The sequence below is a fragment of the Camelus dromedarius genome, chromosome 11, assembly GCF_036321535.1.
Source record: "Camelus dromedarius isolate mCamDro1 chromosome 11, mCamDro1.pat, whole genome shotgun sequence".
NCBI lineage: Eukaryota > Metazoa > Chordata > Mammalia > Artiodactyla > Camelidae > Camelus > Camelus dromedarius.
In genome coordinates, this window is record NC_087446.1 from 6,862,303 (window position 1) to 6,890,279 (window position 27,977).

A 27,977-nucleotide genomic window follows, 5' to 3' on the forward strand; every position below is an offset into this window, starting at 1 on the left:
CCCTTTTGGCGTCGTGACGTCGTGTTCCATTTTACGGCCCCACTCACAGAACGACCTCTTCTAAATGACTCCCTGCAGGGGACTGCTCCCGCCTCCTTGAAAGCACCGGGTAGGGGCTTGATCCATTAAGAGAGCACTGGTTCTGAGTTAATATAAGAATGCGTGAGTGGAGAGGCAGGCAACAGCACGAACAGCCACACTTCTAGAAGGTTCTAGCTAGTGCGCAGGGCAGAGGTAGAGGGAGTAGGAATGAACCGGCGAAGGACCCGGGGTCACGAGACCGTTGGGTGGGAGGAGCCAGGGGCCGGGGAAGTTCTAGTCTGTTCTGCCTCGCGGCAGCCGCCCCCTTTACACGGTCACGCTGAACTAGCGCCCGGGCCTGGAATCGGGCCGAAGCTTCCGCCGCGCCCGCCGCCTCCCGCCGCCTCCCGACCATGGACCCCCGCAAAGTGAGCGAGCTTCGAGCCTTCGTGAAAATGTGTAAGCAGGACCCAAGCGTTCTGCACACCGAAGAAATGCGCTTCCTGAGGGAGTGGGTGGAGAGGTGAGACCCGGGCCGGAGGACCGTTGTGGGTGGGAAGAAGGACGGCCGGAAGGGGAGCTGGGCCGGGCTGGCGCGGGGCGGAGGAGCCTGGAGCTCGGCGGCGAGGCCAGTGGAGTCACCGTCTCTTTGTGGCTCGCTCCCTGGCGAGGAAAGGGAGGAGGCTTGAAGGGGCTAATGGAGGTTCGGGAAACTTAGATAGTTCCGAGGCAGGGAAAGCAGAGGCAGCGCTGGGTTCCCTGCACCCTGAGGTTGCCAGGGGTGTGTCTTGGGCGAAATACAAAGATGCAGACGGTTGCGGGAACTTGGGCACTGTAGACGTGAGGAGGAGGAGGGGTGAGAGCTGCTGGACTTCGCTTTCGCGTAGAGTTGTTTTTCTTGCGATCTCTGGTATCTTGGGATGACAGGAGGCAGCTCCTTTACGCACTGTGCCTTTGAACAGTGTCGCAATAGTGATTGCTTGTTTAATAAGTTACAATAAAAGTGATGGCTGTGTTTGATTACCTCTGCATTTACAGCGATTCTAACTGCGTAGAATTATTTTGGGAGCCATTTACTGTACCTGTGTAGTGGCAGTGCTATCACTCCAAACACTAAGAAAAATGATTTTTCAAGGACCGGTATTTGAACACGATCTATTCGTGTTATTTTTATTTCTAGAGTACTTCGCTACGTGCATGAAATTAACTGAACAGGCATTGTGCCAGATGCTAGGAAGCAGTATAAGTACAACCTACTTAGGATACTGGTGAATAAATACGGAAATTCGTTTTGATGTTTAGCATGTAACAGAGGTTAGTATTCTGCGTATTGGAGGGAAACGTAAGGGAGAAAGGAAAAATTTCTCCGAGGTGATTTATTTTAAACCACTACTACTGGTGAGGAGTTTAGAAGAGACGTACAAATTGCACCTCGCTGTGATAAATGTCGACAGTGCAAAGCACTGTGACCCGTAAGAGGTACTGCCCTAAACATTTTCTATTTATTTTACTAACATGTTTTATAGGGGAAGATGAACCCACGATTCGAAAGAATATTTCTTCCAGTTAGCTTGTTCTAAGCAAGAAACCTAAGCTCAGATCTGTCAGCGTTGCCGCTAAGAAGTTTTTCAGTCCTTTTTTTCCCCCAGTTTTTTTCCTCTAAGTTTCTCAGTCCTTTTCCCCCAACCAGTTTGCTAGCTACTGTAAGATTTTTGCTCTTGTTATTCATTTGAAATTTTGAGAGCGCTTATGATTAGTTACTGTCGTAATTTAATAACGGTTGTTACTAGCTAAGAATACTGTTTTGCAAATTCTGCTTTTTAACAGAAAAAAAAAAGCCCATAAGATGTTAGATTTTCAGGACTAGAAATTTCTTCTCTATTGAATAAGTTGTTCCAAAAGCTTCACTTAAGATACTTGTATGCTTTTATCCTCTTGTTATCTACTCATTAGAGGAAAAGTCTACAATTAAGTTCCTAAAATTCAAATTAAAGCGGACATGATACTGCAGGAAGAAATAGCTGGCACCAAGAGAACATTATACTGAGTGGATACATTATTTTGTTCCACTCCTAGAGAGGAAACGAGGACACTGAAGAGAGTTAAAACATACCTAAAAACAGTGTTGTAACTTGTGCTGGAGTGATTATGACTATGTGGAGAATTCCAATTTAAGATCTGGAAAATACTGTCAAGCATTATTTCCAAAAAATAGCCATGTATCTTATTTTTATGTTTCCCATAGATAATTCCAGTTTTCCTTTTTGGTTCCATGTATACATACCTTTTGGTATCCTAAATTGTTGGTTTACATATGGCTTGAAGGATTTTTGGTGTGTATAAGCGATTTATCCTGAACCTTAAATGGAAATACTAACATACAAGCTTTTGTTCTTTGTTTCAGTCTAAATCTAAACTTACATTTTTGTAATCGCTGAGGTGTATCAATTCCTCTCTTTTCTGCCTTTATAAAACCGTCTTCTTAAGGCAGTTTAAGACTATAGAAGATTGGGCAGATGTGGAGACTCTAGGCCCAGGAATATTTCTAAACCTAATAGTACTTGTAAGGTTCCTCAAGTAGAAACCATTTCAGGAGTTCCTCTACTCCATACTGAGTCAGTCATGGATACCCAGTCTTAGATATAAAAGAATAGTCCATTTGCTTATTTGCCATAATTTTTACCATTGTTTATGGCTTAAATTATTTGATTTTTAAGAATTTGTTAGTTTAACAAATTGGACAAAGAAAAAGAAGAAAAATAACGTCTCAATAGTCAGGATCAGGGAAAGTACAGTCTTTTCAACAAATATGTTTTGGAATATTTTTATTTTTCTAGAGGGAGAAGCATTTTTTTGGCTTTGTTTTTACCCATTTGACAACTTTGTCTCCTTTCTATCTTGTACATGCTTTTTCATTTCATTTCATGGTAATTTAAGAACAAAGGGAGTATCTTTGTATTCTGGCCTCCAGCACAGTGCTTGGCACCTGGCTTTTCAGCGAATATTTAAATGAAGTGAGAAGGATGCATTTCTACCCTCATGAATTCAGAATATAGTACTCAGTTTTTTGTGCATGGGTGTAAGTAACTACAGCACAGAGTAGATTGAATGTTACCAAATTAAAAGAATTATGACTGAAATCTTGTGTGATCCCACATGAAGTAAGCCTCTATACTACTCCTACTTGCTCACATAAAAAACTACTGGCAAAGTCCAATTTGCAATTTTTGACAGGGAACTAGCTTGTTTTAATCTTGGAAGCATTAAATGAAACTTGTTTTAATCTTGGAAGCATTAAATGAAACTTCTGTACCTATAAATTGGTGTTAACCTTCCAGAGCTAGAGTTTGACATGCGAGAAACTTTGAATCTAGTTTATGAATAAAGCCTCTTGTGTTTTCTCCCAAGTTTTAAATTTTTAAATTTTTTGGAAACAATTTCTATCTTGCAGACAAAATGCAATTATAGTACAAAGAATCTTTTTCCTGAACTATTTCCAACATTATGTCCCCAACACCATTTACTGTGTGTTTTCTACAAACAAGGACAGTCCTGTGCAGTACAACCATCAAACTCAGGAAGCTAATACTGATGCAGTAATATTATCTAACCTCTCATGTTACATTTCGTTGTCATGTGTCTTATTAATCTCCTTCATTCTGAAATAGTTCTTCAGTCTTTCTCTGATTTTCATGACCTTGACAATTAATATTCAAATACAGACCAGTTATTTTGTAGAATTTAACTCAATGTGGGTTTGTTTGATCTTTCCTTAGGATTATAGTTAGCGTAATACATTACTTGGCAGGACTGTCACTTCCTAGAGTTTTCATGTGAATTAGGCTGTTGTAACTGTGTTTGCATGTCACCCTAAATACATATCTGGGTGCTGCATTTTGAAACTTAGGAAAAACACTTTAAAAAGTCTGGTGTTCTCATTAAAATTTAACTGCAAAGCTGGGGGAAAAAGGGGTGGGGAGGGATAAATTGGGTGTTTGGTATTTGCAAATGCTAACTATATATAAAATAGATAAATGTTTCTGCTGTATAGCACAGGGAACTATATTCAATATCTTGTAATAACCTATAATGAAAAAGAATATGAAAAATAGTATATGTACATGTATGTATGACTGAAACATGTTGTACACCAGGAATTGACACAACATTGTAAACTGACTATATTTCAATTAAAAAAAATTTAACTGCAGAGAACTAGTACTTGATTACTGTGCTTTGTCAAAATTTTTTAGTAGGACAGAATTTTAAAGAGTTGTCGTGTTTGTGTGCTTGTTCCTTATCACTAAATTATTTTACTTTCCTGAATCACATACTTAGATGTTTTGGATCATTTAATGATTTAGTGATTGGCACATGGGAGCCATTTTTCCTTATCAAGGATGCTGAGTAACAAGATTTTTTTGGTTACTATCACATTAAATAGAATGGTAAAAGTGCATATTTTTCTTAATTGAATGGTACTTATAAGAAATTACAAATTTTGTTTCTTATTACATTAGCTATTTTGCATTTATACATTTGCTTCATGTTGGCTTCATCAAAAGATACCATGAAGTGAAAAGGCAAGCCACAGGGTGGGAGAAGATATTTGCAACTCGCAAAACTGACACAGAGCACATATGCAGAACATTCGAATATACACCTACAAATAAACATCATGGACACGCTAATAGAAGGCTAGACAAGAGCTGAACTTTACAAAAAAAGACTTTTCAAATGGCTAACACATAAATGAAAAAAGACTCAGACTATGATGAGATACCACTACACAGCTATCAAGAATGGCTAAAAATTTAAAAGATGGGCAATAACTAAGTGTTGGCCTAAGTGTGGAACAACTGAATTCTCATATACTGCTAGCGTAAATTGGGGAAAGAACTTTGGAAAATCGATATTCATTTAAATCCAACTTAACGCATACCTAAGACTAGAAATACCCACCAACTGAAGTGAACGTAAGCCTGGATATGATAACTCTAGTTACAAAGAGTCGATCTTAAGGGTGTTGTGGAGTAGGTTTCTTTCTGTTTTCCAAGTTAACATCTCTTTGTTTTACATAAAAGTTAATGGCCTTTTAAAAATTATTTTTCCTAAGGCACATTTTAGTTAAGTCTTTATGACTTCCAGCTTTAACTCTTGTGGAGTGCCCTTAATCCACTGAACATTTTAGTCATTGGACTGTTGCTCATAGCCCACATGCTTCAGATACTGCCCCAAAAGGAGTATATGATGCTAGTTCTTTGTGATCTTTTTTCCTTGTTTTAAAGTTGTTTGTATATAACTCATGGTGTTGGCCTGGAATACTTGGGAAGGAAGGACTTAAAAGACCAAGAAGTAGTTCTAATGGGTGAAGTTTAGAGGGAATGAGGCCAAAATCTACAATGTGAAGGGCGTATGAATATAAGCAAGAATTCTTGTAGGTACTAGCAGTCAGAAGAAACAAACATTTTGTATTGTTATACTGTGACTTCATAGTTATTTTAAACTGTCTATTTGAATTAAATTGAGCCATTCTTACTAAATGTCAAACATCAAGTTTTGGGTTTTATTACACATACTGAATTCTAAATTAACGTCTTGTACAAATAATTTTGTCACTGCATGTTTCTCTGCCTCTTTTCCTTTTTCTCTGGGAATGGGCAGAGAAGCTGTGTAACTATGCTTATTAGGCTTATTGAGGCAAGGAGAGGGTTAAGAGTTTTATTAACCAGTATGCAAAAAAATAAATTTTTAAGTTGAAAAAACTTAATCATAATACTGAAGATTCAAATTAATTGAGTTTACTCTCAAAGATTTGAAAAGGTAACTATAAATGCCTAACTTTTTCCCCAGCATTAATGTTGTTTGGCTTAGTGAAGTTTAATTTTCTAAACAAATGTCTTTTTTTTCCCATTGTCCTCAAGCATGGGGGGTAAGATACCACCTGCTACTCATAAAACTAAATCAGAAGAAAATACCAAGGTAAGTACGAATTTCATTTGTATGTTTAGTGATAAAGTACCAAAAGGTTTCTTAGGGATATTTTTTACCTGCTGCCCTCAAATTACCACTTCTCATTTCCCCAGGATCACTTGGAAATAAGATCTTTGTTAAAATCTCTTTTGGACATCAAATCTCTGGAATCTGATTTAAAACTGAAAATGGAGGGGTAGGGGGAAGGGTATAGCTCAGTGGTAGAGTCCATGCGTCCAAGCAAGCACAAGGTCCTAGGTTCAAGCCCCAGTACCTCCGTTAAATAAATAGATGAATAAACTTAATTACCTCCCCCTGGAAAAGATTAATCAAAAATATATAAATAAATAAACTGAGAATATGGCACTGGATGTTCACTATGTTATAGAATAAATGGGAATAAATGCTGTATGTATGTAATATGCCTGACCTGTAAGTGGTAAGCTCTGGGATTGTGTGCATTGTAGTGTTCATCATTACTTTCTTTTTAGCATGTAGCATAATGTTGTTGTAGCTACTTTATTAATATTTGGAATATAAACAAGAAAACAGCCCAAATTAGTAATTATCAATTTTTTCTGCCCTACCTAACCTGGAGGATATTTCTGAGTGTGATTCATGGTGTTGCTTTAGCATATTTGCCAAAAGGATGTGTATAATCAGGAGATTGCCAGTAGCTCAAGTTTAGAGGTGGGGATGAGGGGGGATAGTCTCTTAAAAATGTTCCCTTCAGTGTTCTTATTTTCCCACCTTCTGTCTTCATGACTAAAAGGTTTTTTTTTTTTTCAGAGTTTTCTGATTAGCTGTCTTAAATGGTTAAGAAAATTTGCTGTTTTATTATTCAGCATATCTTTGAACAGTGAAATGAGAGAAGTTAAGTAAAAGCTCCAAAAAGCAGTTATTATTTTTTTAGATGAGTCATTTGTCAGAGTTTGGTAGATTCTGAGCCCTAGATAGGATATTTTGCCATGTGATAAACATATGTGAAGACAAGATTATATTTAACCTTAAATCTTTGCTAAAATTTTTGTAATAAAAATACTATGATTTAGAATTATGACTAGTCTTATTCTCAGTACATGCTAAAGCATTTAGTACCTTGCACATGGTAGGGATTCAACAAATATTTTGTAATAAGATGGGGCTCCAATTCCAATTTTTAAGAAACTGAGTAGCAGCCTAAATAACTGGTTATGGAACTTATGATATACAGTTGAATGAATAGATTTAGGTGGGCTGATCATGGTATATTCTCTGAGATGCACAGCATCGTTAAACAAACAAAGGCAAAGTGTAGAGTTGTGTTATACTCAGAATTCAGAAAACCGCGTCAGTTACTTAAAAGGATGGGAAAGAAATTTTCATTCATCTGTATACTTTTAAGTTTTTTGAATTTTCATCCTTTGTGTGTTACAGTTCCATAATCCCTTATTTGCAATTCCAAACTCAAAAAGCCTTGAAAATGTAAAAATTGTTAGTAAACTTTTTTGGCACTAAAACATGGTCCGAACAGACTATAGTCTTTATCCCACATTATGAATGCTCAAGCTTTATTTTATAGAAGTAGTAGTGTGTTTGATTATGGAGAGTTGTGGACTTCAGTGCCCGTTACATAACGTATGGTGTTTCCACTTTATTAGCTTCCTAAAATACAAAATTTTTTCAATTCTGAAACTCATTGTCTAAAGGGTTTGGATGAGGGACTGAACCTGTACTTCATTTAAAAAGAGAAATAAAAATAGAAAACTAAAATTAGCCTACCAAAACAAAAGACGAAAGAGCGTTAACAAGTGAGATGCCATGTTTGTGAATAGTTTATATATAAATCTGTATAAATTAATAACATATATTGGGTGTGTTATTAAATACTGATAACATTGTTTGCCTTCCCTTTGTTAGGAAGAAAAAACAGATAGTAAGAAGGCGGAGGAAAACATAAAGGCAGACGAACCATCAAGTGAGGAAAGTGATCTAGGTGAGATGGTAGTTTGTATTTGGTAACCTCATGATATGGTCCTGTGTTGATTTTTACAGAGTTAACTAAATCAGTGCTATTTAATAGAAGTGTAACTTGAGCTACATATGGAACTTAAAATCTCTAGTAGCCATGTTTAAAAATTAGACACAGTTTAAAGTCAAAAAATATATTTAAACCTATATATGTAAAGTGTTAATAACATTTCAGCATTGTAATCAATATAGAAAATTTTTTTTCAGTTTTATGTAGAATTATAGTTCGACTGCACATACACATTATATTGCATGTAAATACATATAAACAGTATACTGCACATTTTTTTAGTTTTCATGTATGTACTAATTATTGTTTCTAAGAACAGATTAGATCTTTAGCTTTTTAAATATAGAAAAATTATTAATGAGCTATTTTTCTTCTTTATTCATACTGGGTCTTAAAATCCAGAGTGTATTTTCTGTTTATAGCTTAATGCAAATGTTACATTTTTGTTGGAAATACTTGATCAGTATTCAGACTATATGAAGTTTGTAGTAGAAGAAGTTGGGTCACATACACAAGTTTTTTTAGACATGTAAAAGTTTTCCAGTAACCTAATTGAATACCAAAAAATTATTTTTCCTTTAGTATTTGCATCTGTGTGTATAAAACTGGTTCAGTTTAGAAGAATTGGTATCAGTGCCACAGATTTGGGGTTTTATTTGTTTGGTTTTTTTTATGCTGCAAACTGACGAATTTCTTCATAAATTTGGAAGTCCTTTGAGACAATAAATATATATCCCAATTATTGGGCAGTCTTAATTCACAGAACTAAACTAAAAACTAAAGAGAAATAATTTGAATAATTTTTCAAATTTTGAATCAGTTGATCTTTGATATGCTAGGATTTGTTGTTTGAAGACTTAATAAGATCTTTTAATTTTTGGAAAATGTGTTTTAGTCTTAGATGATTCTTTAACAATTACCATAACTATAATAATTTTTAAACTCCATCTAGAAGCATTTTATGCATGAATGAAGCTGTTTTATAATTAGAGAGTTTATAACCTCAGTTCCTGTTAAAAACTGATTTAAAATTTTTGTGTTGGATGTTAATTCTGATTTCAGGTAGCTAATTTTTTTCATTCTTTTTTTACTGTTAAGAGGAAACTGCTTTTATCAAATTCACTCTGTTTGCTAAAAATGTCTAATATTGTCTTGTTTTTAAAAATTTTTAATATATGTTATTTTGTTTTGCTCTCTTAGCAAATTATAGTTACCCATCATGAAATTTGCAACATAACTCTAGTCTCTTTACCATTTTGGTCAAAGTGCTATCTTTGAGGCTCAATTCTGCATTCATAGTATGCCTTTTGTTGAAAATTTATCCATATTATGTTTTCAAAAAGAGGAAATAGTAAAATAATTCTTCCTGATTAGCAGCAGAGTATCACTATACTTGTGCTATTTGCATAAAATGTTTTTTTCAAAACATTATAGTATATTGATGTGTAGAACAAAATATTTGAATCATTTTGTTGACACTAACTAAATCAGTGGTGCATCTATGTGTAATACAGTAGAAATTATGTTCTTGCCAGTATTCCTGATACAACATGATAATAAATATCTTAAATGATGTGACTGTTAAAATGAAATGTAGTCTTGGAGGAAGTGGGTATAACTCAGTGGTAGAGTATATGCTTAGCATGCACAAGGTCCTGGGTTCAATCCCCAGTACCTCCATTTAAAAAAAAATTTTTTTAAATTGTGTCTCTGTGATCATGTCAAGTTCAGTGCCTTAAGCTGCTCAGTAAATACTTGTTGAATAAATGGGTCAAGCTGCCACAGAGAATTAATTAAAAAAAATGAAATGTAGTCTTACCAAAACAATGAAGTTGTGTTTAACAGGGAAATATTTTATGGTGTATCAGTTTAAATAAAATTAACAAGGTAAAATACTTAAATTAACCTAGAGTAAAATATTAAGTTCATCAGTTGCACTAGTCAAGGTTAATCAATTTTTAATAGTCTCACGTGACTGTGGCTGCATATTGGACAGCTCAGGTCTTATTGTCATTTTTCTTAACTTTGACAGAAATTGACAATGAAGGTGTGATTGAACCAGACACTGATGCCCCTCAAGAAATGGGTGATGAAAATGTAGAGGTAAGTTCAAAGGCTTATTTTGTGCTTGTTGTAAGGAATATGAAAGCCTACCTATTGCAGTTATTTTATGATATAATTCTTCCAGGAAAAGCACATATTAAATCTTTCTCTGACTTAAGGCATTTAGGAAAGCATTCTATTTCACTACTTAAAATATTTGTGAAAATTCCTGTTATTTTTAATCACACTCTTAACAGTTTCTGAAATACCTGTTATTTTCTGTTTGCCTGCTCTTTAAATTTGTGACTGGTTGGACTGCTCTTGAGACTGTGGAGTTCATCTACCATATATTTATTTCTACAAGTAGAGTTGCCTGTTAGTGGAATATCAAATGCCAAATTGTTTTCTAAAATGGTTTTGTCAGGCACAAAATTGCTCTCAAGGTGGTTAGAATCGGTTTTTGGTAGGGGGACTTGGGAAAACGTAGGTGTTTACAATTGGTGGTGGTGCTGCAGGGGTCGTAGCACATTTACGTGTACGCAGTGCGTCTGTGGTGTTAAAATGGAAGGAGTGAGAGGCAAGGGAAAAAGTCTAAAGAGATTCTTTGGGGGTTGATAATAAAATAGAGCTTGAGAAACACTGTAACATACTAATTACAGCTTAAAAGATTGATCTAGATTCTTAGCAACACTTGATATTGTCATATATCATCTTTGCCAGACTTAACTGTGTGAAATGTTATGTTCTCGTCGCTTTTAATATGCATTTCCTGATTTGTAATAAAGTTGACATAATCTAATGTTTATTGGTTATTCACAGGTATTTGTGAAGTTCTGGTCTGACTTTTCCTATTTTTTCTCCTGGGTTGTTTATCTCTTTCATGCGGACTTGCAGTTCATTTTATATTCCATGTACTAACAGTTTGTCATCTGTCTGCCCCACGTATTTTCTGCTAGTTTGTGATTTGTCTTTACTTCCTTTGCATTGTCTTTATAAACAAAAATTTTTAATGCAGTTAAATTGATAATTCTTTTATATGCTTTGTTACCTCAAGGTTATAATTGCTGTAAATAGATTGTTTTTTTCTTCTAAAAATTTTATGTTCACCTTTCATCTTTACCCATCAGCACCAGTATTGAAAAATCCCTTTCCTCACCAGTGCCAAACAGTGTGTGGGTCTGTTGTGGTGTCCTCTTAACATTCTGTGCACTAATGACACATTTGTACAAAGCTTTATACTGAGGCTTATTACCTGGTAGGGCAAGGACCCTCCCCCAACCAATCCTTCAGAAGTGTTTTTGGTTGTTATTGGCCCTTTGTTCATCCATGCGCATTTTAGATTCAGATTGTCCAGTCCCTCTCGCACCCCATTAGAATTACATTAAATCTAAATCAACCAAAGGGAAGCTGCATCTCCTCACTGTCTTTGAAAACTTAACAACATGTTCTCCCTAAAGATGTACATCTTTGTTAAGAACAAATATAAATACTTTTGGTGACTATTTGTAAAATAAAATTTTTTAAACTGTGTTCTGTGTCGGTGGTGCTGTGTCACCTCAGCGTGTCTAGGTTCACAGCACTTTTTATTTATCCTACTTAGGATTTATTGGGCATCTTAAATCTTATGGTTGTTAACTTTCTTAAAGCTCTGGAACATTTTCAACTAGTATCTCTTTCAAAAATGGCCTGTACTCTCATTCTGGAGCCCTAGTTAGGTATATTTTAGACTTTTTCTCTGCTGAGTTCCATCTCTTAATCATTCCTCTGAACTTTGTATGCTTGCTTTGTCTAATTGGCTGTCCCATTTATTTTTGAATTTGAATGCTTGTTTTTCATTTTGATACTTCCCCTTGGGTTCTTTTTAAAGACCGCTTAGTTATTTATAAATCTCTTGCTCCCTACTCATTTTCAGAACTTGTCTTTATTCCCTTAAACACATTAAATTCTTTATCAAACTCTCTTGCTAGTCTTATTTTTCTGTTATTTTTTCTGACTCTTGGTCATTGAGACACTATATTTATTCGTGGGTAGTGTGAGAGTGTGTGTGTTTGTTGATATTTTGACTATGAGTTCTTTACCTGTGGAAAGTTTTTGAGGCCGGAATAGAAGGTTGTTCCTCCAAAGACAGATTGTTTGCTTCCATCAGGACTTTGAGTTGGTGCTCCCAACTCAAGGACCACTTTAAATTCTCAGCATAGTTTTTTGGTTGCTTGTTTAACTAAACAAGTAATGTGAATTCCACTGGAAAGGCTGGCATCTGCTTATGAATTTTCAGGAGAGATTTCTTTTTTCTCCTTTCTATGGCTGTCCCTTTTTTTGAGCAGGTTTATTTTTGTTTACCATTATGCTTGCAGATACAGGCATTTGGGGTTCCAGCTTTGTTTTGGAGGACGTCTGATTAGACAATTTAAATTCGTTTCACCTAAATCTAGACTTTGTTTCATGTGTCCTACACTATCTTCAAAAACAGATTTGAGGGGTCACCAGGTTTGACACCTTCCATGAGGGTGAAGGCAGATGGAGCACATGGCGCCTCCCTGGATTTCAGACCTTCACGTAATCTTTGTTCTTCAAAGATTTCTACATTCTTGGGTCAAAGATAGCCTTTAAAAGGTATTTTTTAGGCTTGTTCAGGGTATCATGTCCACCATATTGTCATAAACTGAAGTTACCTTTTTAAAAATTATCTTGGCTCTGTAGGATGTCTTACTGTCTGAAGAAGTGTATTTTCCTATGTTCTTTTAAAAAGTTTTTTTAGTTTGTCCAAAACTTGCAGGAATTGCTTCGAATTTACTGAGTAACTTGGGGGTAATTGTTACAGTCAGTTGTTTCATGAACATGATATGATACATATCTGTGTCTCCCAACCCCATGAAAGTCTTGTGTGGTCTTAGAATGGTATCTTGTTCTGTTATATTTTATAGTTGATTTTTACTGATGTGGAGGAACTCTGGGTTTGTTTTTTATGTTACTCTTATATCTGAGAACTTTATTGAATTGTCTTAGTAGGTCTAATACCTTGTCAGTTCCATTGCGTTTTCTAGGTAAATATAAATAAAGACAGTTTGGTACTTTCCTTCCAATTCTTAAACCTATCAAATCATTTTCTTAATGAACCAGCCAGTTCTTTCAGTGATATTTTTACACAGTGATGGTGATGGAGTAGATTTTTTTTTTTTTAAAGAAACTGCTTCTTTATGGGATGTTTGCTACAGGTTTGTGTTAGCTAATAATTGTACTGTCAGCATCTTGTACGGTGTTTGTTCTGTCTAGTGTAGGTGTTCAGTAGATCTTTATTGGAACAAAAGAATGAGACATTTGTCTGCTGAAGATTCAAACTTCTTAGAAACTAGCTGTTTCAATTGCAAGGAGACTGGGTTTTAGTACAGGCATGCCTCTGAGATCTCATTGCCAGTAAGGTTCCAGACTACCACAGTAAAAGTTATGTCAACCCTATACTGTAGTTTATTAAGTGTGCAATAGTATTATGTTTAAAAAAAAAAACCTTACCTTAATTTAAAAATACTTCATTGCTAAAAAAAAAAAAGTGCTAACCATAGGAGCCTTTCCAAGTCATAGGAGTAGCATCACTGATCACAGATCACCATAACAAATATAATAATGAAGAACTTTGAAATTACCAAAATGTGATACAATGACACGAAGTGAGCAAATGTTGGAAGAATGGCACCAATAGACTCACTCATTGTAGGGTGACCTTCAGTTTGTGAAAAGTGCAATAGTGTCTGCAAAGTACAGTAAAACAACATATGCCTGCACTTACGAGTAACTAGAAAGGAGTTGGTAAAACTAGGGCAAAACAGCCTCTCAGATCAGGATGGAGGGAAGCAAAAGTCATAGTGTAAAAAAAGTCAGAGTGTAGGGAGTGAATTTATTGTTTGGTGTGAAAGATTAAAGTACGTCCTGTGTAATTTCTTTACTTACCATTTATCATAATTGTCCTCTTTGCTCCCTGACGACTAAAGAAGAATGAATGGAAAGGTGGGTTGTGACTACCACATTCCTAAGAAAGTCCGAATTGCTTCCTCCTCCTATTTGCTTTTCTGCTAGTTCTAAGGTGATCTTCAATTTCGCCCTAGGTAACCGAGGAGATGATGGATCAGGCAAATGATAAAAAAGTGGCTGCCATTGATGCCCTAAATGAAGGTGAGTGATATATATTATGATCTCTATTCAGTTCCTCTTTTTTTTTTTCCTTTTTTTAAAGTATAGTTTCATTATATTTTAATGGGCATTATTGTTTTAAAATTGCATACTGTTACCGTTTTACAGATTAATGAGTAACCTGAGGGCTAGAGGGGTTTGACGTGTCCAAGATCTCACTGTGCCATACTGTCAACTCATTATTTCTGTCACTTATTTTGGCATATTGTCTCATTTTATAAAAAAGAGTTTTAATTTATTTTTTGGGGGGAGTAATTAGGTTTATTTTATTTATTTATTTTTTTAATGGAGATTGAACCCATGACCTTGTGCATGCTAAGCATGCACTTCTACCTATATTCTACTTCTAGCTATACCCTCCTCCCAGTCTCATATTTTTAAAAATTTACTTACTTATATATTGCCTAAACAACAATTAACAAAATGGAAATGAGGTAGCCTCCACCTAATAGGTCACATTCTTATTTTTTCTTACATTTTTCCAAGTTTTGTTTATATGTAAATACAGCCCAGTTCTAATTTTAGGAGAAATGCAATTTTATAGTATATCCTAAAGGAATAAAACACTAGTATTCTAAACTAGAGATTGTAGGTTCAGGTCCCACTTTGGGTTGGAGAAGCAGGAATATAGTTAAACCCTGCACTTAATGGAGCCCTAGTTTCTGGATTTGAATCCCAGCTCTGGTACTTACTAGCTAGGTAAACATAGAGAAGTTACTCTCTTTGCCTCTGTTTTTGTTTCCTCCTTTGTAAAATAAGGATAATAGTACCTATCTAATAGTGTCACAAGGAATAAATGAGTAAATATGTGTAATGTGCCTGGGATAGTACCCAGCACTATTATTAAGATACTGGTAGTGTTCTTATTAAGACCTTAGTATTTTCAGCTGTCATATTATTTGTGGTATTTTTATCATACTTTCTTAGTTTAATATATTTATTTAACAAATATTTATTGAAGGCTTACCATGTTCCAGGCAGTTTTTAGCTGCTAGATCTACAGTGGTAAACAAAACAGACCAAGTTCTTTACCCCATGGACTCATATTACTGGGGAACAAAAATAAGCAAATTTATAGTATGAAGTTAAATGGTAATTGTGAAGAGAAGTAGAGCTGAGTAAAGGGGTAGTCAGTGATGGAAGCTATATTTTATGTAGGTGATCAGGAAAGCAGCTCACGAAGTAAAGGGAGCAAGCCATGTGAAGAAGAGCTTTTGAGACAGAGGGGAGAACAAGTGCAGAGGCTAATTGGGGGAGCGTGGGGGTGATGACATGTCCAAGGGAAAGCAGAAAGGCCAGTGTGTTTGGAGTGTGCTGAGCAAAGGGGGAAGAGAGGTAGAGCTGAGGTCAGAGAAGTGCCTGGCAGTGGGAGATGGCTGCTGGAAAAGTGCTGAGGAAGACAGGTGGTTGACAGCGGTTGGTAGATCACCAAAGAACTTTGTAGATCATGCTGAGTACTTAAGATTTTATTCTTAAGGATGATGAGAAGCCACTGAGGGGTTTTTTGACTAGGAGAGTTACTTTTGAAAAGGATTATTCTTGCTACTTCATGCAGATCAGATTGTAGGGGGCAAATAAGACTATGTTAGTTTATGAGAGATGTAGAAGCCAGGACAACAGTTGATATGCCAGAGATGAAAATACCTGTGAGGGAAGATGAGGGGAGCATCTGGGAAAACAGACTATCACCTTGGTAACCTTGGTATTACCCCTATGTAGGAGAGATGAAAGGTTTTGTCATGGAAGTTGTCAATTGTAGGTATGTTTCTTAAAAGGTCTTGGCAAGCCAAGTTGCCCGTTAGAGGAGTTGCGGGTCTCACAAGAATTGGCCTGCCCCTGTGTCCTTACTGTATTCAGTCATTAGCTGGGAGCAGCTTATGGACTATAGCCTTGAGCCTAAAAGATGGGGGGTTTTTTGTTTGTTTTTTTTTAAATTTTTTGTGGCAGGGGGGTGGTAATTTGGTTTATTTATTTATTTTTAATGGAGGGACTGGGGAATGAACCCAGGACTTATGCATACTGAGCATGCACTTCTACCACTGAAGACGGGGTTTTCAATCAGGTGTGCTCACAGCAACAAATCTAAGGTGTATTTTCATGGCTCCACGGAGGGAGGGAAGAAATTGAGCTTTATTTTGTCCGGGTGGCTAATGATGGCTTGCAATGGCCAAAGGTTCTCAAACTTCCTCTATTTATAGTGTTCTTACCATTTTTACTTTTTCATAGCACTCCTAGGCCAAAAGAAATAGATTAAGTTTTACTTTCTAATGTAGTTAGTTTCAAACAATTTAATAAGTACCTATGTCCTAACAAGTTAGTGATTGTTTGAAGAAAATAATACACATAAATTGAAAGAAAACATTTAATTTCTAAATAACTGTATTTATTTTCTAGTAAGCTGTGGATATATGTTGGGCATTAGACAGCTTCTCAGATCTTAGATTGGAGACTGCCACCCTCATTGCCTACTCCACACCTGTTTTTGTACATTTCTTGCTTTTTATCCTAGCAACTACTTAAAAACACAGTTTTTTCCCAAAGATATTATCAAAAGGAATGTAGTGATCTAATGTTGATACTGTGAACTACATCAAGGCAGTAGTTGGTTCAGTGCTGGACAAACTGTCTGTGTCTCTGGTGCACTGTGTGGAAACCTTGGGGCTAGGTGATAAGGTGAGGAGTGATTGGATACACTTTGAAAGTAGAGATGAAAGGATTTAGGTTTCATATTGGGGAATCAAGAATGACCCCAAAGTTTTGGGCTTGAGGTAGATTAGGAGTTCCAAACTACAGTCTGTATTTTTTGTAAAAACTTTAACATAGCCATATCTGTTCATTTACGTCTTGTCTGCGGCTACTTTCCCACTAAAATAGCAGAGCTGAATAGTTACGATTGTTACAGTCTGCAAAGGCTACAATAATTACTAAATGATCCTTTCTAGAAAAAGTTTATTGACCTCTAAACTAGACTGAATGGAGGAGCTATTTATTTAGTTGGGAATGTAGGATTAGGGAACGAATTTGCAGATGGGGTAGGAATTAAAGAGTCCAGTTTTGAACATGGTAGGTGTTACTTGGTAAGAGTTGCTTGTTAGACATCCAAGTGTAAAAACTTCTATTAGTTATCTGTAGTAGTAACTACAGTAGTGAAAACCATTTTTCTGGGTTGTTTCATGAGTTCTTCTAAGGTCCTTAACACATTAGTTAATTGGGTAAATATATTTTTCATAATGAAATGTGGCATTTACTTAACAATTCTCTCTTGTCTCCCCATGTTTCCTGTGTCCAAGAATTAGACTTTGTGCAAAGAACTGTTCTAATTCTATGCTATCTTTATTTCTTAAATGACTTTACTGAAGGGACTAATAAACACAAGAAGCTAACTATGAGAATGGAATACAATAAATGAATTTAAAATATAGGTTATAGTCTCCCATCTGTTCTAGTTTTCTTGAATTTTTGTATCAGCTCTGAATTTAGTATAGTTATTTTTTCCTTTATAAGTTTATAAGTTTAATTTTATCTTTTTAACTTAATGGATAAAAGAAAATTTAATTAACAGAATAAAATTGATTTATCCTTTAATTTGATCTTAATTAGAAACTCCTACTAAGAATGTGGTATTCTACAAAAAAAAAAAAAGAATATGGTATTCTAATATTTTTTAGGGGGTTATATTACTCAAAATTGTGTGTCTTGAGTCATTTGCAGTATAGACGTGGTGAAGATTTGTTTTGAAGAGCCAGTTTTGTATATTAATTTAGAATCTAGTCTTTTTACTGGACTAAAAGGGAGATGTGAAAGGCTGATTTGATGAGAGATCAACAGTTTTTATTAATATATTTTATCCTCTATTTCTCAATAAACTTTTTCACTTTAGGTGAACTACAGAAAGCCATTGACTTGTTTACAGATGCCATCAAGCTAAACCCTCGCTTGGCCATTTTATATGCCAAGAGAGCCAGGTGAGAACTCTACTAAACAGAAAAGCTAATTTATGCTTATTTGTTTAAACGATTGCTTCTGTGGCAATCTCAAAGATGTTACATTTCATTTTGAAATGAAGATTTTCTAATATCATACTTATTTTTTAGTGTCTTCATCAAATTACAGAAGCCAAATGCTGCCATCCGAGACTGTGACAGAGCTATTGAAATAAATCCTGATTCAGCTCAGCCGTACAAGTGGCGAGGGAAAGCACACAGGTAAATAAAGGAACTTAGTTTTTTTCACAGCTTTTTAAATTTAAATCTGATGTTTTAATATACTTTCTTTTTAAAAAATTGTCTAAGGATTTAATTTTAATGTAAAGCATGCTCAGTATGAAGAATTGAGAGAATATCATAAGGAGTATAAAGGAAAAGAAAAATTCTTTTCACTCCTTCCATTCAGTGAATTACCACTATTAACAGTTTTTGGCCACATGTAGCCGAATGTAATAAGGATTTTTCTCAGTTATCTCCAAGGAAAGAGAGTGGCTTTATATCACTTTTACAAACTTTGTTATTTTCAGACTTTGTCTTTGTAACTTAACATTAAACAATACATTATAGAGGAAGGAATACACTAGCTTCAAAATACTTCAGTAAGGTCACTGGAAAAATCAGATAAGGGGGAAAATACAGAGGTGAATTTAACCCAGATTAGTATTCAAACCTGGAATCAAAACATACAGATGAGTATTTGTGGTTTGGGAATGAAATACCAATGCCATTTACATCTTACACGGATTGAAAAGATACTGTGCTTCAAATGTGAATGGATATGAAGATGGATACACTTGGGACAGCAATATTAGGTGACTCAAAGTGTAGCTTTATTGATTATGGAGACAGACGTCAACAATATAAGTAAAAGGTTGAAAATTTTTGTTAATGCTCTTTGGATATTCAAAAGCTCTTGTATTACTGTTGATTGTCTTGAGATCCACCCCACCCTATTAGTCTTTCAGCATTTCTTTGCCTTCCAGTACAAGAGCTCATCTTGTACTTTGACTTGAAATAAACCATTTCTCCAGGAAACTGGTTTGTTTTAGTGGAGATTATTTTGTAGAAACTGAAGTTTGGTCACTAGATACATTCATTGCTTCCAGGATAGCATTGCTTCTGTCATTTCAATGAACAGAGTCAGAAAAAATTTTTTAAATAATGATTTTAAGGAAAATAGTTTAGAAATTTTGAGTTTATACTGATAGTTTAAATTAAAATTCAACACTAAAATGTTTTTTTCTTGCAGTTTGTATTTTCAACAGTATTCTTCTAGAGTCAAAATCTTGGTCCCTAATATATTTACTTATGTTATCCTACAATATACATAACATTGTTTCAGAATCATACCTTAAAAATAATGTACCCTCTGAGTAGAGTTTAATGGGTTTTTTGGCAGTTCTTATCCCTCAGTTAGGAAATGCAGTCAAATTACTGGTTTTAAAATTACTTGAATTAATTTTTCCCATGTGGTTTACGTTGCCTCTGTGATAAAACAGCCTCTTTTTAGTTCTGTTTGTATTCAGGGTTTAGGTTTGCTTTATTCTGTGACTTTTCTGATTTAATTTCCTTATTTGGGTATATAAAACATTTGTCTGTTTAAAGAGTCAAAACTTAGTTAATAGGTATGCCCTGAGTTGTTTTTTTTGTCAGAATTTTAATGAACTGTCATCTTCTTATCCTTAAAAAGCAGTTGGCACATCTATTTAAAATTTAGAGTGATCCTTGGTCTTTAATACAAAGAATGACTTCCTGAACCCACTTAACAAATAGTGATTTATAAGAATGTTTTAAATCGATGACAAACATCTTTCCATTCAGATTTTCATTGCACGTTTTATATTCTCATTTCTGTTGTTATCTCCTCTACTCCGTTTTTACCAGTCTTTACCAACCTTTGGTTTCTGATCCATCCTGTCTCTCCTTTTGTAATAAAATGTGCACACGTGTATTGTTACTGTTTTCTATCTTATGTAGAAGGTGACATACTGAATACACATCGTGTTAACCCTGTCTTTGATGAGTTGACTCTACGTAATTTTTTAAAATTTCATGATATTCTGAATTAAAACAATTTTTAAAGTTTTTAAATTTTTTTTTTTTTAAGTATAAGAGCAGTTTCACAGTTACCATGGAGGAAATTTAAACTTCTAAATTTTTATAGAGTGGAACATAGTAATTAAGTTGGTTCATGAAAATTTATAGTTCAAAATTTAACTTAAACCTTTCCTGTAACAATCCTTTATTTATAAGGAAGAAAAACACCATGCCACATAAGTGAATGTATGTAAAAGTTTCCTAAAATTACTTTAAATCTATTTCAGACTTCTGGGCCATTGGGAAGAAGCAGCCCATGATCTTGCCCTTGCCTGTAAACTGGATTATGATGAAGATGCTAGTGCAATGCTCAAAGAAGTTCAACCAAGGGTATGTTAAAGTACAGAAAGGGGGATCATTACTGTAATACTCCATGGCTCTAGTACATATTCCAGTAGTAACTTAACTGTAAAACATGCAAAGAAACAAACATTTGGAAGTTATAATCTGTATCACTTAAATTTGTGCTGAACTTAGGAAATCTCGTTAGGTTTTCATGCTTTCATTTCGCAAGCAGTGTTACAGCAAGCTCTATTACTTTGGAAGCCTGCAGAATTATAATCAGAAAATTAGAAATGGAAAAGGGGGCATCAAGTTTACAGCAAGGAAAGAAATAGAAAATTTATAAACTATGACCCATGGTTGAGTCTGGTCTGTCCTTATGCGTTGTAGGTGTATACAGCGACTATAAAACACGAGGGCCCTGTGGAGTTAACAAGTGTCAGCCTTTTAAAAATGATAATTCTGAATCCAAAAGCTAGAATATTTTGTTTTAAGGTAATTTCTATTTAAAATTTGTTAGTTAAAATTACTTTAGTGGTAAATCTTTCAGCTTTGAGGGAAGTTACATTATAAAGAATTTACTCTCAAAGACTTAAGATAGTGGAAATTTTATTGAATTTAATCTATGAGATGATTTTGATTTTCTTTTCTATTTTTGTAACAGGGCCAACTCAGTAAGATTATTGTGTGAGATATTTTAGAACACATAGTTCTTAAAAATAATCATAAACAAGCTAAAGTAATGGTTAAATATGAATCACTTACATTTATTTTATTCTGTGAATAAATAATTGATTATAAATGTGTGGCAGGGACCATGTACTAGTGCCTCGTGCACATATTTTCTCTTGATCCTTATAGCAGTTCTTTAAGACTAACTTCTCCCTGCCCGCTTATTTTATTGATGAGGAAAACTTAAATATAGTTAAAGTGTGGGAAATATCTGATATGTGTTCCCAGTCTCTGCCTTACTATGGCAGGTATCAGGCAAGATTTGTCATGCAATTTGACATTTATTCGTCATCCTTGAACTAGTTAATTAATGGAGATTTATAACGCTTCTAACGTCAAACCCCGAGTTAGGTCTTTTTCTGTAAGATAAATCATAGCTCATTATTCAGAACTATGTGTTGAATTAAAACCTCTCCACAAAGAAAAGTAAATTTTTGCATAAATTTTATTTTTAAATTTTTTAATACAATTTTTAAAGGTTACACTCCATTTACAGTTATTACAAAATACTGGCTATATTCTGTGTGTTCAGGACATCCTTGTAGTCTGTGTATTCTGTCTTAACACGCAGTAGTTTGTACCTCCCACTCCCTGACCCCTGCATTGCTCCCCGCCAACCACTGAAGTCTGTTCTCTGTATCTGTGAGTCTGTCTGTTTCAAGAGAAGTGATTCTTTAACAAAACCATTGATTTGTGTTGACCTTACTCAGCTTTTGGAGAGGATATCTTTCTATGGCTCCTTTTTCCCTAGGCCCAGAAAATTGCTGAACATCGGAGAAAGTATGAGCGAAAACGTGAAGAGCGGGAAATCAAAGAAAGAATAGAAAGAGTTAAGAAGGCTCGGGAAGAACATGAGAGAGCCCAGAGGGTAAAGTTCTATAACTCAACTACTAAGGAGAAATATAGTAGATTAGAGTTTTTTGGGTACCACTCTAATTCCTGGCCCTTTTATTTAATGCTGGCTGTGGGTCTGTACAGTAATACTACTACTTAAAGGGAATTTTCCTTCCCTTCATTGTCTCTTATTTGTGGGAATATTTTTAGTCTTCAGATTAAGTGAATTTATATTTCTCCAATTCATATTCTTGTTTGTGTTTTCCTAAAATCAAGACTTTGCCTAGTCAAGTCTTAATTCAGAACTTGCCAGTGTTGTTTGTTTACTTTAGGATGTATGCCGTGATATTTTAAGTTTTATGATTCCTTCTGTTTCAGTCGTGGATTCATAGCTATTTCAGATTGACTCTAGTTACTTTTTAGTTTTAGTTGTAAATCATACTATATAAAATTTCAAAGAAAAAATTATCCAAAATTCATCTACAGTATTGTTGCTACTGTTCTCAAGTTTTCTGCTAGTTTTCCTTCTTTCCTGTATTAGCTTCTTGTGTTGACACTATCAGTTTTCATCTACTTATTTCATGACACTATCAGCATTGTTGGAAAAGGATAGAAGACTGTATTATAGTTATATAACATTACATCCTAAGTTTTTGTCATTTAATACTTTTAGGCAGTAATCTTAATTTTTTAGGGTTGTCATTCATAGTCCTCAGAAGTAATTTTTACATTTGTATATTTCCTTGATGACTTCATAATTGGTTGAGAGAAATTTGTGTGTATTTCCTTTTGTTTTGTCTTTAAGAAAACAGCAAAAACAAACCTGTAGACCTCCAGTTGCATTTGTTGTTGAGTTATGCAGGGGAGAGTATGGAAACAGTGAACCTGGGAAACAAAAGCATGGTAGTCTTAGTGCTCTAACCATGTGCTTTCATTTTGGAGTTTTAAAAACAGTAAGAATGTATTTATAATTTTCATAAGCATGGACAGGCATATCAGTACTGTGAATTGCTTTTCAGGTTTTTTTCCCTTCTCCAAGTAGATGTGCAACACTGCGTGAAATCATTACCAAAAGTAGTACTTAATCATTGAGAATCCAATTGAAAGTTGTTTTTGGTGGGGGATGGTGGTATCTCCTTTAGTCCAGTATTGCCATTTGAAACTTGTCATTATAAGTTCTCTAACTAGCTTATTTGACAATTTTTATTTTATAACCAATTCTGGTTTTGCATGGTTAGAGAAGGGGTTGGACAGCAGACTTTTCCCCCTCACAGTACCTAATTTCTTTCTTTTTTATATTAAAGGAGGAAGAAGCCAGACGACAATCAGGAGCTCAGTATGGCTCCTTTCCAGGTATTTTAAAAGAAAAATTAGAGCTCTTAATATTGTAAATAATAGGAGAATATTTTGATTTGGGGACTGAGGTATGTATATTATATTTAGTACTATTAGTCCCTGGACCACTGAAGAGTCTTAAGAATGTTAACCTATAGAAAGTTTCATTTTTGTTAAAGATTTTGTTACTGGAAGTAAAATATATTATTTTCCTCACTATGAGCAGTATAGTTTTTAAAAAATAGATAACATTTTGAGGCTGAGCATTGTATTTTATTAAAAGACTAAGAATTTGTTATGATGTAAGTGTTAAGTATTAAAGTATTCCTAAATTGCCATAATGGAATTTTGTTCTATTATATACTGATATTACAAGAGTAGTAGGTAAAAGCATGGAAATCATTAAGCACAAAAAATGTTTTGAGTTCAGTGTAAAATGAATATATATTCTTCCCTGCAAATGTCAAGTGATCAGAAATTTCTAGTGAGGCAAAGCCTTAAATGATAGCAGAAGCCTTTACATAAACACTAGAAGAGATCTTTTTTAAAGTTCGTAATTCTAAGGGAAATCAGCTTCCCCACGGTAACTAGATTTCTCTTAAGTAAGGTTTAGAGTCAGCTACACACCACTTACGCTTTCATGCCCCTGCTTAGAACTTTAGGTACATGTTCAGAGGCCAGATAAGGTAGTCTATTCTGAAAGGTCATATGCTGAACAACTGAAAAAAGAAAGAACATAGTTTGGGGATGACTTGGAGAAAAAGCAATAAAAATACATTTTAGCTCATAGCTTGCTTTCTGTTTAAATTACAAATAATGATTATGTCAGGTATTTTTGTTTTGGCAAATTGGACTAGTAATTAATTGTGATTTCAGAATACTTCCAATGGACATAAAGGCTTATGGTAGTGAAAAACTGAGAGAAAATAGTTTAGGTTTGTAATCTGAAAATATGCTGGGAGAATTAAGTCCTTTTTGCTAGAGCATTGTTCTCAGTGTAAAGAAGAAACACCAGGGGTGCTTGTTAAAAAATGCAGATTTTCAGTTTCACTTTCAGAAATTTTGATTCATTCTGGAGTGGAGACCAAAAATCTGTATCTTTTTGTAACAACCATTTCAGGTAGTTCTTGAAGGAATAATTGCTCTAGAGGAGTATAGATTTTTTTAAGGGAAAAAAAAAAAAAACTAAACTCTTGGGAATTAACTTTAAATTGAAACAAACCATATTAAAGAATGAGAAGATAGGATAAAATGTGACTTACTAGACTTCATAATTTTATAATTCCAAGGGACTGTTAGTTTTCTCTGTAAGACTGGTTTTCTTTTTCAAGTTTTATTACTAGGAAAAAATTATACAGCCTTATTTTCTTAAGAGAAAATTTGATTTTAAAAATTATGTTATATCCAGTTACAGTGTTCAGACTACTTTGTGTTTAGTAGCCCCCTTGTTCTTTGTGCATGCATGCGTGAGAGAGTATGTTATTTTAATCAGAAGGAAATAATACATTCTCAGACTACTTGGGAATATAGTTGGTGTCTATACAGATCTTTCATTTATTCTTACAGGTGGTTTTTCTGGGGGAATGCCTGGTAATTTTCCTGGAGGAATGCCTGGAATGGGAGGGGGCATGCCTGGGATGGCAGGAATGCCTGGGCTCAATGAAATTCTTAGTGATCCAGAGGTTCTTGCAGCCATGCAGGTAAGACTTGGAAAAACAAAGTTGAACTTTAAATCACTAAGGCGTTTCTTTCATGATTCTGTATGGAGATAGGGTACTCTGTTAGTCCTGTTTTATTGATCTGAATTACCAAGTAGCTAATTATGCAATTGTGACATTCACTTTTTTTTTCAGAATGAGCAGTTTAAGTCTTTAAAAAGTGGTTTGTAGGGAATACTCTGTAGTAGTTGGTAATTACATCCAGTTGTCCTTTGTATCAAAATTATGTCCTTTTTTTCATTTTCTAAAGTGACATAATTGAGTTTGACTTTGAAGTGCACATTAATATTTACACTTTGGTGACCTGTCCAAACCTGAGTTAACTTGGCCATAACAAAATTATAGGTCTAAATGAAGAGATAGGATTAGGATAATAAACTTGTTGACCCATAGAACATTTTTTTTTTATTACTAAAAAATTTATGTATACCTTTCTTTGCAGGATCCAGAAGTTATGGTGGCCTTCCAGGATGTGGCCCAGAACCCAGCCAATATGTCAAAATATCAGAGCAACCCAAAGGTTATGAATCTCATCAGTAAATTGTCAGCCAAATTTGGAGGTCAAGCATAATGCCCTTCTGACAAATACAGCCCTCGCTGAAGGAAAAGCTACTTAGATCACCTAATGGATGTCGCAATAATACAAACCAGTGTACCTCTGACCTTCTCGTGAAGGAAGCTGGGGTGCTTTGAAGATAATCCCTACCCCTCTGCCCCAAATGCAGCTGAAGCATTTTACAGTGGTTTGCCATTAGGATACTCATTCAGATAATGTTTTCCTACTAGGAATTAAAAACTTTAAACAATTTTTAAACCTTAAAAATATTTAAAACAAATTAAAAGGGTGTGTTAATCCCTACATTTTTCTTTAGTAATCATTTTGGTTTTTTCTTTGAGTTAATTAGGCAAGGAAGATACATCAGTATGGAAGATGTATTCAAGTTTGAGTGAAACAAAGATTTATTACTGGGAGGCAAATATAACATTTAAATAGGTAAAGTTTGAGTTGGATATATGGTAATAGGCATTTTGGTTTGTCTTTTTATTTGGTTTGCTTTATTATTATTATTATTATTATTTTATGATTTGCTTCCATAAAACTATTGGGACCACCAGTATTGCAGTAGGATCTGGGTAGGGACTGGAAGTACTTGGCAGGGCAGCAGCAATCTTACTACATTTTATATAATATGTACCCTTGTGCAGATGCATTTAAATCTTACACTGTGGTGAAGGGATGATTTTTATAATGCAGTAAAATTGAATTACTTAGCTCTGTTCTTGTCTTGATATCTAAAATAAATGTTTCATATTATTTCCACGTAGGGGAAATAAGAGAATACTTTTCTTTTTATATTTCTTTGTTTAAAATGTCCTTTTCAGATCAGAAAATGCCCAACTCTTTGTCTGCTTTTTACTTGTTTTCACTATTTCCCCCTTACTTTTCTTGGGCTGCAGATGGTCCTTTTCCTCTGGCATCATTTCTGCTATCATCATTCACAGCATAATTGTGCAAGCATATCTAATGCTGGGTTTAATTTACTATGTAATATATATAGTGACTTATGCAGGGTTATGCCTGCATTATTAGGAGCTATAGTTTCTTACTTGGTCAAGAGATTTCATATTTAAGTATTAAATTTCCACTTCAGTGAAATCTTAACAGGTCAAAAAATGTTGGAAGAAAGAATTCCCTTTGGTATTTGGTCTCCTATTTAAGAAATACTGTAGTTAGAGTTTATCTTGTAGTATTAATCTTTGCATTTTGGAGAATATGAGGTTTGAACTAATTGATACACATAGAAGGGAAACTAACTTCTTAATCCAGCATGAATTTAAAAATTGATGAGATTCACAGTGGTTCTTTATTGTGGAGTTGTTAGCATTGTGAAAGATTCATTGTTCTATTCAGCTCTTAAATTCTGCAACCATGTCCCACCTCTTTTTACTCTCCTTTCCTCTCCTTCAAGGATAAAGAAAATGGTATTTATCTGTTGTACATCCAGTTCTTACAGTAAACGAGGCCGTAAGTCCAGGCACTGTACTAGGAATTGCTAGGTTTCTGCTTGTTTTATTTCAGTTTAAAGTGCTAATGTTTAAAAGCAATTTCAAGGGATGAGACCCTTTGTACTTTGCTTATTTCAAGAATCAGTGGTGGGAGCAGTGAAGTAAATTCCATGGAATACATTTCTGAAATCATAAGTTGATTCAGGTTCTTCCCCTTTGCTGTACACAAGCAAATAGAAATGCATCTGTTAACATAAATGAGAAAAAGCTGTATGCTGGTTGAGCATGCTTCTTTAACCCTTTAAAAATAACTCAGCATATAAACTTGCATTTGAGCTTGCTGGTGTTCTTTTTGTTAATGTGTGTTCTCGTTTCTCAAAATTTCCAGTGTGCTGTGAACAACTCTAGACCAGCTGCTTCTGGATTCTTTATTTGATTTACTGAACTACATATTACCTAAGTGCATTCTAACGTTGCACTTATTACCATAAGTGGGTAAAAGTAAAATTGGGCTTCTGAAAATGTGTCCTGTGCTTTTAGACTTTTAAGTTTCACAAAAAACAAAATAGTCTTCATTTTTGTAGAAACTTAGTATCATTTCTAAGCCAGAAATGTTTTCTTGTGCTAATATTGATGCTATAAGAAGGAAAAAAGTAAAGGAGTTTTTTTCTGCTTAAAAATATATAGTTACTGGATATTTCTAGCTATGTGAAAAATAAAGTGGTTTCAAACTGGATATTGACT

At 34.6% G+C, this 27,977-nt stretch overlaps 1 protein-coding gene across 1 annotated transcript; it reads left to right on the top strand.

Annotated features, from left to right (window-relative positions):
- Positions 1-11: 11 nt before the first annotated feature.
- On the top strand, positions 12-27,969 carry ST13 (ST13 Hsp70 interacting protein). Its single transcript, XM_031463329.2, has 12 exons — positions 12-544; positions 5,946-6,003; positions 7,894-7,969; positions 10,047-10,117; positions 14,158-14,224; positions 18,123-18,207; positions 18,337-18,447; positions 20,553-20,655; positions 22,091-22,207; positions 23,478-23,526; positions 25,075-25,208; positions 25,669-27,969. The coding sequence occupies exons 1-12, from the start codon at positions 435-437 to the stop codon at positions 25,795-25,797; spliced, it is 1,110 nt and encodes a 369-aa protein (XP_031319189.1). The 5' UTR covers positions 12-434; the 3' UTR covers positions 25,798-27,969.
- The last annotated feature ends 8 nt before the right edge of the window (positions 27,970-27,977 follow it).

What these genes read in the sequence shown, in the direction of transcription:
- ST13 (XM_031463329.2), top strand. Translation starts at nt 435, where the DNA reads ATGGACCCCCGCAAAGTGAGCGAGCTTCGAGCCTTCGTGAAAATGTGT. An exon ending in CTGAGGGAGTGGGTGGAGAG is followed by an intron (nt 545 to 5,945) that starts GTGAGACCCGGG and finishes ATTGTCCTCAAG; the next exon opens with CATGGGGGGTAAGATACCAC. An exon ending in TCAGTATGGCTCCTTTCCAG is followed by an intron (nt 23,527 to 25,074) that starts GTATTTTAAAAG and finishes TTATTCTTACAG; the next exon opens with GTGGTTTTTCTGGGGGAATG.